This window comes from Cherax quadricarinatus, chromosome 97 (assembly GCF_038502225.1).
Source record: "Cherax quadricarinatus isolate ZL_2023a chromosome 97, ASM3850222v1, whole genome shotgun sequence".
Lineage (NCBI taxonomy): Eukaryota > Metazoa > Arthropoda > Malacostraca > Decapoda > Parastacidae > Cherax > Cherax quadricarinatus.
The window spans coordinates 5,594,283-5,609,051 of NC_091388.1; the positions used below are offsets into that span (position 1 = coordinate 5,594,283).

General features: G+C 40.2%; 1 protein-coding gene across 1 annotated transcript in view; it reads right to left on the reverse strand.

Annotated features, from left to right (window-relative positions):
* Positions 1-230: 230 nt before the first annotated feature.
* Positions 231-14,769, reverse strand: part of Spt6 (transcription elongation factor Spt6) — a 65,970-nt gene continuing 51,431 nt past the window's right edge. The window contains exons 9-13 of the mRNA XM_070105187.1: positions 14,269-14,411; positions 11,706-11,856; positions 10,171-10,978; positions 8,471-8,600; positions 231-4,477 (exon numbers count right to left, since the gene is read on the reverse strand). Coding sequence (XP_069961288.1) covers positions 925-4,477; positions 8,471-8,600; positions 10,171-10,978; positions 11,706-11,856; positions 14,269-14,411 — 4,785 coding nt within the window. The 3' untranslated portion in view covers positions 231-924. The remainder of the gene's footprint in view (positions 4,478-8,470; positions 8,601-10,170; positions 10,979-11,705; positions 11,857-14,268; positions 14,412-14,769) is intronic.

A 14,769-nucleotide genomic window follows, 5' to 3' on the forward strand; every position in this document is an offset into this window, starting at 1 on the left:
CATTACGACTTCGTGAGTCATGTTAATCAAAAGTAATCACTGAACCCATAAGGGTCATAGAGCACTGCAGTAATTTATACAGGAGTGTGTTACTAGCACCTTGCTACCAGCATTTTATCTTTTAAGGTCACCCTGCCTCAGTGTGATACAGGTGGTGTGTTGAATAAAGAAAATATCAACTAAGTGCTAAGTCCTTTTAATACGTAAAAGAGGTTAATGAAAACGCAGAGTCTGTGTTGTCTAGTTTATTGATCAGATCACAGTAGTGTTTTACAGGAGCCCGGGCAACACACACACTCTTAGTTGCAAGCATAATGCTAAACAAGACCTAACAGGGAGTAGCAATGCATCTTGCCTATATGGGATAACTTCACATATCTCAAATACAATTGTTATAAAAAATATGAAGTGTACGATGTTCACATGCAATAAAAAAAATATAATGAATGAAATTACAGACAATACATACCTTTTTACACATTAACAAGACTGTCATTGTATAAATCCCATACAAATGTGAATCATACTTTAAATTACAATACGTACTAAACTCTAAACCTTAAATAGTTTCAAATCTTGCCCTGTACAAACTATAAAGAAAAAAAATGAAGTTACAGGCCCGTTTGTAACAAATGAATTCACCTGTAACACTATTCATCGTAGCAGCCAGTGGCTTCTTCAAGCCACCGTTCTTCTCTGTATCCCACTGAAGAAGCTCCGTCAGTCCACCGCTCTTTTCTGTATCAGACTGAAGAAGCTCCATCAGTCCACTGTTCTCTGTATCAAACTGAGGAAGCTCCATCAGTCCACTGTTCTTCTCTGTATCAGACTGAAGCAGCTCCATCAGTCCACCGTTCTTCTCTGTATCAGACTGAAGAAGCCACTGGTTGGCAAAACATTTTCTTAATAAATTTACTTGTAAGACTATTCATCGTAGAGCGGGGTTTGGTCTCCTCCTATGCTCATGTTAGCAGGAGAGTGGATAGTTTTAGGCGTTGACCGAGCTGAGCGAGGGGTAGCACGGGGGTTGTCATAATCGTGGTATGGGCGAGGTGTGCGATCGTCGTATCGTGGGGTGCGGCGAGATGCATCATCGGGGTATCTAGGACTAGAGGGGTATCTAGTGTCTCGGGAATCGGAGTATCGTGGCGTCATTCGGCCACTGTCATGGTGTCGTGGTGTCATTCGTCCACTGTCGTGTCCGCTACTTCCACCCTTGGCTTGCACCCAAGCAGCGGCTGCCATTTTCCAGTCCATCTGTTCTGAACGAGTACTAACTGAAGGGCCAGAACGAGATGGCTGGGGTAAGAGTCCAGTAGTGGGACGATGTGATGGAGTTCGATTACCACTGCTACCATATAAAGGCGTCTGAGAACCGCTGTAGCGAGGAGTGTTGGATGGGCCAGGAGTAGCATAAGGAGTCATAAAGGGTGTCTGACCTGAAGGTGTATAAGGAGTATTAGCATAATTTGAGTAGCTCTGAGAGAAAGCTCCAGGTGTATTGGCACTATAAGGAGTATTAGTAGCAGCCTGAGACAGATTATGAAGCATATGTGGATTCAAGTTCTGAGCCACTTTCTGGATTGTTGAGGCATCGACACCCATAAGATTAGGTGTTGTACCACCCATGTACGGTGTGCGTGTTGACATCATCCCCGGCGTTGCCCCTGGCAATGCCCTTCGGAAATTCTGCTTAAACCATTTGAGAAGTCCAGCTAGGTTTGGATATTGCATTCTCTGCCTAAACTTAAAACCTTCAGGAGTGACAGTTACAAATTCATGGATCACTTTAACTCTTGGTAAATATGATAAGAGGAACTTACCTGGCAAATCCTTCCTAGGAGAAAATATATATGGAATTGTCTTTGGATTCTTCTTTTTCTCTTCCTTCAGAAACTCTGCTGCTTTTTCCTTGTTGCCCATTATGGATTCTTTATAGTATTTATATTCAAGAATCTGTCTTACATTCATGGCCATAGGCGATACATATCTAGCGATAATTTCATCTAAATCTTCAAATTCTTCATTCCCAATCCACAGCTTTTGACCGAGAGAGAAGTCATTTTGTTTGTCTTGTTCCAATATATCGATATGTTGGCAGATTCCATCAGTGACCTTCCAGGTGGCTGTGAGATGATTAATACCTTTACTTGAAGGTCGGATGATAACTTCCCCTTGCTCCAGTTGTTGCATCACCTTTTCAGCTTCATTGTAGTCAATATTTCTAAAGGAAGGATGAGCAATTACTCGCTTCTGATACTGTGTCTTCTTTTTATCCTTCTTCTTCTTATCAATATTCAAATCTTTCTCTTCAGCCTCATGGTCATAATATGGATCTTTCGGAATCTTCCATTTGTTATCTCTGTCCTGTAGGTCTGACGTTCTGGAGGTGAGCTCAACAGAAAACTTCTCTGGATCGATTTTCATGATACGGCAAAGAACGAGACCATCTCGTCTCACCCTCTCTGCTGGATTTGTCACTGTTTTATCTGACAAGTTCTTGATGCTAATAAAACCCGATATGCCATTGTCTAATCGCACTCTTATTCCAATGGCTTGACCAGGACAATCTCCAGCATCAAAGTGATTCCACACTTCACTGAGCTCAGGAAAATCGTTCTTGAGACAAAACGGACACTGCCAAAGACCAGTGTCTTCATTTCTGACGGGATTGGCATTATCCAGCTGATCGCCTCGGGGTTTACGGTGGATGAAGTTAGTAACGGAAACCTGTACAAGCTTACCAACGTAAAATGTCTCTGGTGATTCCTTGGTTAGAATGTTGAACACCTCTTCAGCTGTAGGAGACCTGAAAGGCAACCTGAAATCTCTGTATCTATGATTCAGTTCGTGTCTAATGTCATACAAAGTTGTGTTCTTCTTACCGAAGCCCTGATTTTGCAGCTCAGTAGCAAAAGCTTCAAGATCAAGCTCACTAAGTCTCTCTGGGGTTTCTAGAATTTCTTCCAGAGCCTCTGCAGGTTTACCCTCTTCGTCCTCATATTCCAGCGCATCGACGGCCATTTTTCTAGCCCAATCGTAAGCTTCCGGATGAATTCTCGTTGAGTCTAGAACTTCTATATAATTGTCGCTGTCACCCAAAGCATTGGTGTCAATCTTTATAAATCCGGCACAGTTAATGAACACCTTTGGACCCATGTGGAAGTTAACAACTAACTGGTTTCTGTTCTCTAGACGTTGATTATTTTGCTTCATATTCTTTATAAGAAGGTTGGCCTTTCGTGGTCCTAGACCACAAACAAACTGGACTAAGTTCTGAGTATAAGGGTATGCTACAGCACGATTTAGGTCAACTCCGACCTCATTTGTGCGGTTGACAAATTCGGTGTAGAGAGAGTCAAGAAGTTCGGTAGGGTTTAGCTGATCCTGTAAACTGTGGAATTTTAGGTTAAGTATTTCCTCGTCAGTATTACACAGCTGTGAGAATTCAATCAGTGGGTCCTGAACTCGTCGGCCAATGGAGACAGCCTGTCGTAGGAGTAGAGGGTAGTCTAGGAAGTCTGCTTCTCCCTTCTTCGACACCGCGTAAATGTTAGCAAGGTCGGTATCAATTATTTCAACATTTATTTTGGGAAATTGTTCTTGTTCTTCCAGATCTTTGAGGATTTGGATCAGGTCTTCCTTGACCATCTGAGCTTCCCGAGACTGTCCACCTACGGCAATAACGTGCGGCTTGCGGCGAATAATAAAATCCTGCATGCGCCGAATGTCACTCTCTTTAGCCATCGCATCTCTCTCATTGTAAGCGTTACGGCGTTTGAGTAAATGCGGCAGACGAATATACTCACAACAGTCACCGTCAATGTCTATGCAGCAACCAAATGCTGCCTGGGAAAGATCAGGAACAAAAGAAATAGCAAATACTCTAAATCCTTTTCCAGTGTCCCAGTCATCCTCATCTTCATCGGAGAAATCCCCAGGATTATAGGGTGCAATTTTAATCCAGTTATAAAGCTTACTACAGCACTGCTCTAGTACATGATCCTTAGCTTCCTGAAGTAGACGCTGAGACAGCTCTCGTTTAAGATCCTCTATAATTCGTTTGAAGGCAAAGGTAACTGCCCGACCCCTCAGATCATTCCAGTCTTGAACAACTTGGGAAAATTCATCCCGATAATACAGTTGTTTCATTTCATCGAGGTAACTTATGGTTGTGTTCCCTTCAATGGTATCTGACAAGCTAATTGTCATAAGTTTGTCTTCAACACCACATTTAAGACGAAGAAACTGGTCACCCTGCAGGTCTGTGACTGGTTTATCCTTAAGGTATTTCAGCGAATATAGCGAATGATGTTCGTCAATTATTTTCACCCCTTGTGGGGTCGGCCTGCAACTGATCCTGGCACGTTCAAAGTAGGCCTCTCTGACTGTGCGTCGTACCAATGGTTCACAACTCAACTGCCAGCCGACCATTCTCACAGCTGCTTCAAGAACACGCTCTGGAGTGCTGCACATTCTGAAAATGCAATACTCATTATTTCACATAAGTGAACACCATTTAAAAATTTATTTTAATCATATTTAATTTTGAAATAAAGTTATAAAATGTTTTTACTATGCAGCCAATGCTTTTCCATGCATTTAAATATTTTTTTAACACACTGGTTGTTTCTCACCAAGGTAGGGTGACCCAAAAAAAGAAGAAACACTTTCACCATCACTCACTCCATCACTGCTTTGCCAGAGACATGTCAACACTACAGTTTAAAACAGCAGATATCTCCAAATGGTTGGTAAACGAGTACGTTGCTAAGTGAGGAGAGGCTGTACTTATAAAGTGGTAAGTGGGGAAGAGATAATAGCAGAGTTTTACTCTTATACATTTGTGGTCACTTTTTATATCGTATTTCCAGTCATATTTGGGGCACGAGCATATAAGATGATGTTTCAAAGCAGTTTAAACATAATGTTAGTAAACAACTACTAAAGCGTAACACAAATGCTATCCTTGACCCTGACCTTGAGCATATATAGTATTGTATCCTACTGGGCTAGGAGTTTATGAGGTGTTCAGATTACTTATAGAACTGATGCAATGTGGTACATCCTTTAGGCCTTCCTAGGATATTAAAAAAATCTTGAGACAACAGAAATAGGCTCACTTGTGTGGTGTTCAACTTAGCATGCACAAACACATTAGGAATCAATATTCCTAGAAATCATGACACCACTTGGAATCTCACTATTTGTTCGCTGTAGTTTTTTTTCACATAATAAGAACAAGGGGTTAGTAACACCTTCTCCTGTATAAATTACTAAATTTAAAAATAAAAACTTTTGTTTTTCTTTTCAGGTCACCCTGCCTCTGTGGGATATAGCCAGTGTTGAAAAAAAAAAGTTAGGAAATATAACCAATGATTGTGTGAGATATAAGACAACCTGTTTGGAGAAACACAACTGTTTCTACTGGTGAAAATAAATGGTATAAAATACCAACACAATGGAAACAAACACATATGCAGTTTAATGTGATCCTTTATTGACAACGTTTTGCCCACACAGTGGGCTTTTTCAAGTCACACACAGATCTGTGTGTGACTTGAAAAAGCCCACTGTGTGGGCAAAACGTTGTCAATAAAGGATCACATTAAACTGCATATGAGTTTATGTTTCCATTGTTTCTACTGGTAAAGAAATTTGGACTTGTAACAGGATCATTTAACAAGCAGGAGAATTAGAAGTTAAATACAGCCCTGTGGTAAGAGTCAGAGCAGAGGACTTAGGTTAAGTCAAACCCCTTGAGAACAAGACTGCATTGATTTGGAGAATGAACTTAAAAATACATTGGAACCTGGGTATTTCAACTGGTTCCTAGATGGTGTTTGAACTTAATGTGGGAAAGAGTATTTGCCAGGCTTTAATTATGAGCCTCACACACTGGAGGATGTTGAACCGACTCTTCTAACAGAAAAGTCTCTGAGAGTTAGGTCAGTGCCAGAGGTCACTTCAAAGCACTTTTGAAACAAGGCTTTCCTGTAAAGTTTTCTTACAAGTGAATTGTAAGCAAGCCAGCATGTTCACACTCCAGAAAAACCTTCAAAGACCAGCTCAATTTTTCTGAACAAAACTGTACAGACTCTGGTGAGTTCAAAGACCAAGGCTGCATTGTACCAGATTTCTTATATAATCTTCTACATTCCTTCGCCCACTGCATCGTCTTATTGCCATCAGAAGTAGATACACCACCTTCAAGACTCGAGTCCTGAAGATGTGAAGTACACTGCAGGCACTAAAGAGTCGAGGATGGTGCAGTTCAGATGGTCATCTGAACTATAATGTCAGCATGCTTCACCCTACCTAGGTGAGTGATGGCGGGTGTATTAAAAAAAGGTGTTGAAGTTGGGAGTTAAAAGTCTAGAGTGCAGTTATTTTGTTCAGTTAGTGTTTTTAGGAAAGTTCAAGAAATAAAAGTGTTCATGCCTTCTCTCCCAAATGCTATTTCCTATCCATCTATTGCTAATATCTCTACTACTATTTCCTATCCATCTATTGCTAATATCTCTACTACTATTTCCTATCCATCTATTGCTAATATCTCTACTACTATTTCCTATCCATCTATTGCTAATATCTCTACTACTATTTCCTATCCATCTATTGCTAATATCTCTACTACTATTTCCTATCCATCTATTGCTAATATCTCTACTACTATTTCCTATCCATCTAGTGCTAATATCTCTACTACTATTTCCTATCCATCTATTGCTAATATCTCTACTACTATTTCCTATCCATCTATTGCTAATATCTCTACTACTATTTCCTATCCATCTATTGCTAATATCTCTACTACTATTTCCTATCCATCTATTGCTAATATCTCTACTACTATTTCCTATCCATCTATTGCTAATATCTCTACTACTATTTCCTATCCATCTATTGCTAATATCTCTACTACTATTTCCTATCCATCTATTGCTAATATCTCTACTACTATTTCCTATCCATCTATTGCTAATATCTCTACTACTATTTCCTATCCATCTATTGCTAATATCTCTACTACTATTTCCTATCCATCTATTGCTAATATCTCTACTACTATTTCCTATCCATCTATTGCTAATATCTCTACTACTATTTCCTATCCATCTATTGCTAATATCTCTACTACTATTTCCTATCCATCTATTGCTAATATCTCTACTACTATTTCCTATCCATCTATTGCTAATATCTCTACTACTATTTCCTATCTATTCCTAATATTTCTACTGATATTTTCTATCCGTCTATTCCTGATATCTCTACTGACACTTCCTATCCACCTACCATATTTTCTGGCATAAAATTTATACTTTTTCCCCCCATAAAAAAGTCTTGGAAAATCAGCCTGTGTCTTATAAGCTCAAGGGGAAGCTCAAGGGTAGACTGTGTTACACTTCAGCAGTTATTTACTAACATTACATTACAACTACTTGCAAACATCGTGCCAGCAAGCAGCACACACTGCACTTTATATGCAGGAAAATACAGTATACTGTGTGCGTCTTCTTACCACAGCACACTTCAACTGGTAGTAAATGCTGTGAGATACAGCAGCCTGGGAGTGCATCAAGTACAGCAGGGCCCTGCATATACAGCACCTCTTTTCTGTGTTCCATGTTTCTGCTGGCTTTAAATTGACCCGTTGTTCGTTATGTTCCACCCGCCAGCGATGTTCACCAGTAGGTGGAACAAGGACTCAATTGAATGCCAACGAAAATGTGGAACACTGAAAAGAGGTGCTGTACAGGAGAGATTCACTCTACAGTATTTTGCTAATGCAGAAGTTTTCAAATGTAGCTTTTCTTCATTTATTCCAACTTCATACAATAAATACATTCATCGCTCAATGTAAACAAAGTACGAAAATATTTTAAGGTAAGTACAGTGGACCCCCGGTTAACGATATTTTTTCACTCCAGAAGTATGTTCAGGTGCCAGTACTGACCGAATTTGTTCCCATAAGAAATATTGTGAAGTAGATTAGTCCATTTCAGACCCCCAAACATACACGTACAAACGCACTTACATAAATACACTTACATAATTGGTCGCATTCGGAGGTAATCGTTATGCGGGGGTCCACTGTAATGTGTGTACTGTACATGCATATTTTAGGCCTAGCTCTATTACTCACTCCCCTCAAGGAAGGTTCCTTGATGTTGGTGAGGGGCTCTTGATTTAGAGAATTGGATCTGTGCTCCAGTTCCCCGAATTAAGCCTGAATGCCTTCCACATCCAACCCCCAGGCGCTGTATAATCCTCCGGGTTAAGCGCTTCCCCCTTGATTATAATAATAATCTATTACTCACTCAATATACGATAGTGTAAACATGCTATCAGGCTTTTATATGTTTAACTTTACAGCACTTGTGCAGAACTTAACCTGCTGTATAAGCAGGGCCCTCCTGTATATGTGGGGCCCTCCTGCACTGTATAACACCACCACATTGCTTACTTGGAGAGGTGCTCCTCAGCCTCCTTCATGGGGTCCTCTGGACACTGCTCAACATCAAATCGCTGGTAGTTATCACGGAGGTTTTCCCCAAACTGCTCTGGACTCAGACCAAATTTCTTTGTCAGCGACTCTGGAAGTTCAATAAAATATGATGTAGATAAAATTATTACACGAGGGAAGGAGGGGGAGGGGTTGTCCCCAGGAAGTATTGGAGGGGGTAAGGAAGGTTTTTGAATGATAGAGGCCTGGATATCCAATAGGCTTTTGTGAGGGCTAGATAGGAGTGGAGGCAAGTGACTGTAACAAAGAACAAAGTCACAATACCATGACTGCAACAATACAGAAGTAACAAGCACAGAGGAGACAGAAGGTTATGATGATTTGACATTTTCTTGTGTGAGAGCAAAGTAACATTTATAAAGGGATTCAGGGAAACTGGTTAGCCAGACTAGAGTCCTGGAGGTGAGACATACAGTGATGGCACCCCTGAAGGAGTGAATCCAGTTTGGAGGACCAACTGAACTATGTCAACACACTTCTGGGAAGACAGTAAATGAATAAATAATTAGTCTCCTTTTTGATACATTAAAATTATACTCTGCTTTTTTTTCTAAATCACACTGGCCATCTCCCACCAATGCAAAGTAATCTGAAAAGAAAACACACCATCATTCAAATTATCACTGTCTTGCCAGAAGCATGCAGATATGACAGTTTAGATGTCACTAAATAGTAACTGTCCCCCACCCTTCCTTCAGAATGCAGGCACTGTACTTTCTAAATCCAGGACTCAAGTCCGGCTAATCAGTTTCCCCGAATCCCTTCACAAAATATTACCCTGCTCACACTCCAACAGCTTGTCAAGTTCCAAAACCACTTACCTCCTCTCACTCCCAGCACATACACACAACTACAGGCAATACACCAACAGTATATCACTGTTTGCACATAAGTTAATAGTGGTATCAAAGCTTATTCTTTGGGTAGCACTGAAAATGAGTTGGGCAAATATTTTTGTATGGGCCAGTAGGCCTGCTGCAGTGTTCCTCATATTCAACACAGTTAACCACACTTAAGAGGCAGCTATGAAAATCCAACATTAGACAGTAAGTAAACACTACAAAAAATGCCTGGTGATATTCTGGGTAAAAGATTTGGTAATTATCAGCAATCAGTAACAATTTAAACATACAGAAGAGTGGATGAGAGAGTCGAACTGTGGTCGAGCCTCTTGACCATCCTTCTGTTTATTCACTGACATGTGTCTATTATAATTAAATCTGAGTTCATACAGAAGGGTGGATGAGCAGTTTCTCAGCCACCCTTCTATTTATTGACAGTTTCAAAACAACCACGGAGTGAGTTGAATGATAGTTCTAGGCCTTCTGTTGCGATCAACACATCATCATGAGCTTCAAACATTGCCAAAAAGAGGTGGTGGTGGTCCAAACAGATAGATCACAAGGAGCGCCTTTGCAAAGGCGCTTCCAGTGATCATATCTGGTTGGACCACCACCTCTTCTCTGCAATACTGCAAGCTTCTCATGTCTTGATTGCAACATGAAAGGCCTAGAGCTATCATTCAACTCCCCCATGGTTGTTTTGTGTCTTGTATCAATTGTTCACAACATTTGCACATTACTGACAGTTGTTTATTACAATTTAATCCACAATCGTACAGAAGGAAACTTAATACTCACCAATGCCGGCCTTTCGTAGAAGTTCATACTCGTGCCTTCGAACAGCCTTTTTCAAAGCCTCAGAGTCTTCCTCTGGTTCTTGATTTTCTTCCTCCACCTCCTCTTCAATTTCCGTTTCCACCTCTGTCTCCACTTCCTCTTCCTCATCATCATCATCATCACTGTCTGAAGGTTTATCCTTGTCTTTATTAGCATTGGCATTGTCATTCTCCGTGTCCACTTCCATTGGTCTCTGGTTGTCCTCGTTCAGAGTAGCAGCATCAGCATCATCGTTCTTCTCTCCTCCAGCAGTGACACTTGTCTCCCTATCATCACTATCTTTATCACCATCTTCACCTTCCTCCTCACCATCTTTACTACTAACTACCTCACCATCAGTGCCTTCATCAACTTTATCACTCTCTACCTCACCACCTTCTTTATTTCCAGCCTTTTTAGCTTCGATATTTGCTGCTTTATCGGCATCATTGCTTGCCGTTTTCCCAGCGCTGTCGTCGCTATCATCATCATTACGATCCATGTTATCTTCGTTACCATCGCTATCCTCATCATTGGCTGTTTTCTCAGCTGCTTTACTGCCATCTTTATTGGCATCATCTTTCTCAGTGTCACTGACATCCTTATCCAAATCACTGGCACCTTTTTCTTCGCTTTGCGTCTTCTCTGTGTTACTGTCAACTTCCATTGCAGATTCACCATCTTTATCTTGTCCATCTACATTATTTGTCTCTTCCTCCTCATCTTCATCATCTTCAATTATCAAGTGTTTCTTCTTCTTCTTCTTTTTCCTCATTACCTTTCGCATAACCTATGGAATAAAATCCCATTAATAAAAATTCGATACAAACTGCAAAAACAAAAATATATTTTACGTGCTATTAATCTGTAGAGTGCTAAACCCTAGGGAAATGATCCAAGGAAAGGGAGGATAGGTATATTTCCTTGAATCATGAGCTCCTTAATGACATCAAGGTACCCCAACCAAAACTTAATTTAGTTACCCTTCAAAATTAAGGACTTGTAATAAGTAGATGAATAATCTACAGTGGGTTGTTTGTGTACTAGACAATGATCAAGTCCTAACAGTGGGTTGTTTGTGTGCTAGACAATGATCAAGTCCTAACAGTGGGTTGTTTGTGTACTAGACAATGATCAAGGCCTAACAGTGGGTTGTGTACTAGACAATGATCAAGTCCTAACAGTGGGTTGTTTGTGTACTAGACAATGATCAAGTCCTAACAGTGGGTTGTTTGTGTACTAGACAATGATCAAGTCCTAACAGTGGGTTGTTTGTGTACTAGACAATGATCAAGTCCTAACAGTGGGTTGTTTGTGTACTAGACAATGATCAAGTCCTAACAGTGGGTTGTTTGTGTACTAGACAATGATCAAGTCCTAACAGTGGGTTGTTTGTGTACTAGACAATGATCAAGTCCTAACAGTGGGTTGTTTGTGTACTAGACAATGATGAAGAATGGATCAATTCCTATGTGGGTTGTGCAAGTTATCAAGGGAAGCCTTGCTTCTAGACTCACCTTAACAACCCTAGTGACTTTTGTGGTGGTCCGCTGCTCCCTCCGCTTGGTCTTCATGTGATCACGCATGGCTGGCTGATCTTTACCATAATATAAGAGGAAGAACTTGTAGTAATCGTTGAACTGTTCCGAAGTCTCGATCTCTTCAATTCTGAAACATTATGTTTACTGTCATTAAAACTGCAGGTCAGTGTTACTGACATGCATACCATCGAAGACAGTGGTCAGACAACTGGGCTTATCCTAAATGGGGTAAATTATTCCAAATGGGGTAAATTACTCCAAATGGGGTAAATGAAATCTCAATAAACATAAATAAAACTGCACAAAAATTTATTTAATAAATGAGGTGAATTATCAAAAAGCCCTAATTTTGATGTTGTATCAAAAATTCTTCTTTCTTTCAACACACCGGCCGTATCCCACCGAGGCAGGGTGGCCCAAAAGAAAAAACCAAAGTTTCTCCTTTCAAATTTAGTAATATATACAGGAGAAGGGGTTACTAGCCCCTTGCTCCCGGCATTTTAGTCGCCTCTTACAACACGCATGGCTTACGGAGGAAGAATTCTGTTCCACTTCCCCATGGAGATAAGAGGAAATAAACAAGAACAAGAACTAGAAAGAAAATCGAAGAAAACCCAGAGGGGTATGTATATATACGCTTGTACATGTATGTGTAGTGTGACCTGAGTGTAAGTAGAAGTAGCAAGACGTACCTGAAATTTTGCATGTTCATGAGACAGAAAAAAGGACACCAGCAATCCTACCATCATGTAAAACAATTACAGGCTTTCGTGTTACACTCACTTGGCAGGACGGTAGTACCTCCCTGGGCGGTTGCTGTCTACCAACCTACTACCTAAGTGTATCAAAAATATATCATTATTTCTCCAAAATCCTAGGGAGGTACTACCGTCCTTCCAAGTGAGTGTACAACGAAAACCTGTAATTGTTTTACATGATGGTAGGATTGCTGGTGTCTTTTGTCTGTCTCATAAACATGCAAGATTTCAGGTACTTCTTGCTACTTCTACTTACACTTAGGTCACACTACACATACATGTACAAGCATATATATACACACCCCTCTGGGTTTTCTTCTATTTTCTTTCTAGTTCTTGTTCTTGTTTATTTCCTCTTATCTCCATGGGGAAGTGGAACAGAATTCTTCCTCCGTAAGCCATGCGTGTTGTAGGAGGCGATTAAAATGCTGGGAGCAAGGAGCTAGTAACTCCTTCTCCCGTATAAATTACTAAATTTAAGAGAAACTTTCGTTTTTCTTTTTGGGCCACCCTGCCTTGGTGGGATATGGCCGGTGTGTTGAAAGAAAGAAAGAATTTCTCCAAAATCTGAACCAAAAAAATTATTTCAATAAAATTCTTAAGTTCCCTAGCGAGATTTTTATTAACTTTCTCTTTTTTTTTTTTATTTCATACAGTATTTTTCCTTTCATTATTTTGCTAGTATTGTTTTATTTTTAAATTTGCTTTATGGCATATAATAGTTTTCAGTCTGTATGACTGTCTTTTCCATACAAATGGATTTAATAGACTATTTTGAATCTGAACGTTTCCTTGTATGTATTTTCTCGATTCTGTGGAGGTTCAAGTCTAGTGGGGAATTTCCCTCTACACAAATCTGTCCCCTCTAGGGAGGTACCTTGATGCTGGTGAGGGAGTTCTTGATCAAAGGAATTGGAGCTGTGTGCCAGTAAACTGAATTGAGACCAAATACCTTCCATCCCCCCTCCCACAGGTGCTATATAATGCCTAAGGGTTTAGCACTCCCCCTTGATTATAATAATACTGGTAAGCCAGCGGAAGGCTTTGGTCAAATGATCAGAAGTTCCAACGGCAGGTCATCACATGACTTAAGACCCGCGTCAGGAAACACTTGTCCTGTTTCCTGACAAACATTACCTAACCTGTTTTGGGGTTATACCCAATAAAGTTCACCAACCTTGCAAACAACAGACTAGAGGCTGTTGGTGCGCTGGGAGAGACATCTAGTGGGAGGTCATTTGAAACTATGCCCTGCCCTTTCAAGTGGTAAGACTTTCATTCTTGCGCAGTTTGCGGTTGCAGAGATATAGCAATTTCAAATCGGATCCATCTTTTTGAAACACACACACACTTTTTTTTTTTTTCAACAAGTCGGCCGTCTCCCACCGAGGCAGGGTGACCCAAAAAAGAAAGAAAATCCCCAAAAAGAAAATACTTTCATCATCATTCAACACTTTCACCACACTCACACATTATCACTGTTTTTGCAGAGGTGCTCAGAATACAACAGTTTAGAAGCATACACATATAAAGATACACAACATGTCCCTCCAAACTGCCGGTATCCCAAACCCCTCCTTTAAAGTGCAGGCATTGTACTTCCCATTTCCAGGACTCAAGTCCGACTATAAGAAAATAAAATATTTATTGACCTTGTAATCTTAAGATTGGCTTAAGTTTGCATGAAATGCTCTGCATAACCATAGACTTTCTAAATGCATTATCAACTGTCATCTATTTCTTTATAATCTATCATCTAGATTTTGAATTTGCCATCTCACCTTTCAATGTCTTCTTCTTTGAGCATGCGCATATTTTCTGGCAGTGGTGCGTCAAGGTCCTTCATGATAAGGTCACCCTGAAATTCTCCCATCATCTGGAACCTTGCTCTGAGGTTTTCCTTACGCTGCTTAAGTTGACACCACTGAAATATATGTGAAATTTATATACCATATAAATGTGAGTATGCAGAACAACCACTGTGAAAAAATAGTGGAATTCCAAGCACTTTCGTGATTTCTCACATTATCAAGGAACTGTCGTATGTGTGTCTCTAGCAAAACAACGATGGTGAAAACGTTTCTTTTTTGGGTCACCCTGCCTTGGTGGGAGACAGCCAGAGTATTTAAAAAAAAAAAAAAAAAAAAAAAGTAATCAGTAACACCTCTCCTGTAGGACTAATACTGCAGTAGTAGTGATAGTATTTACAGAGTACAGCCTCTCCTTACTTAACGACAATTCTATCCCTAAGATGTAAGGCCACTCAAAACAATATGGAGTTC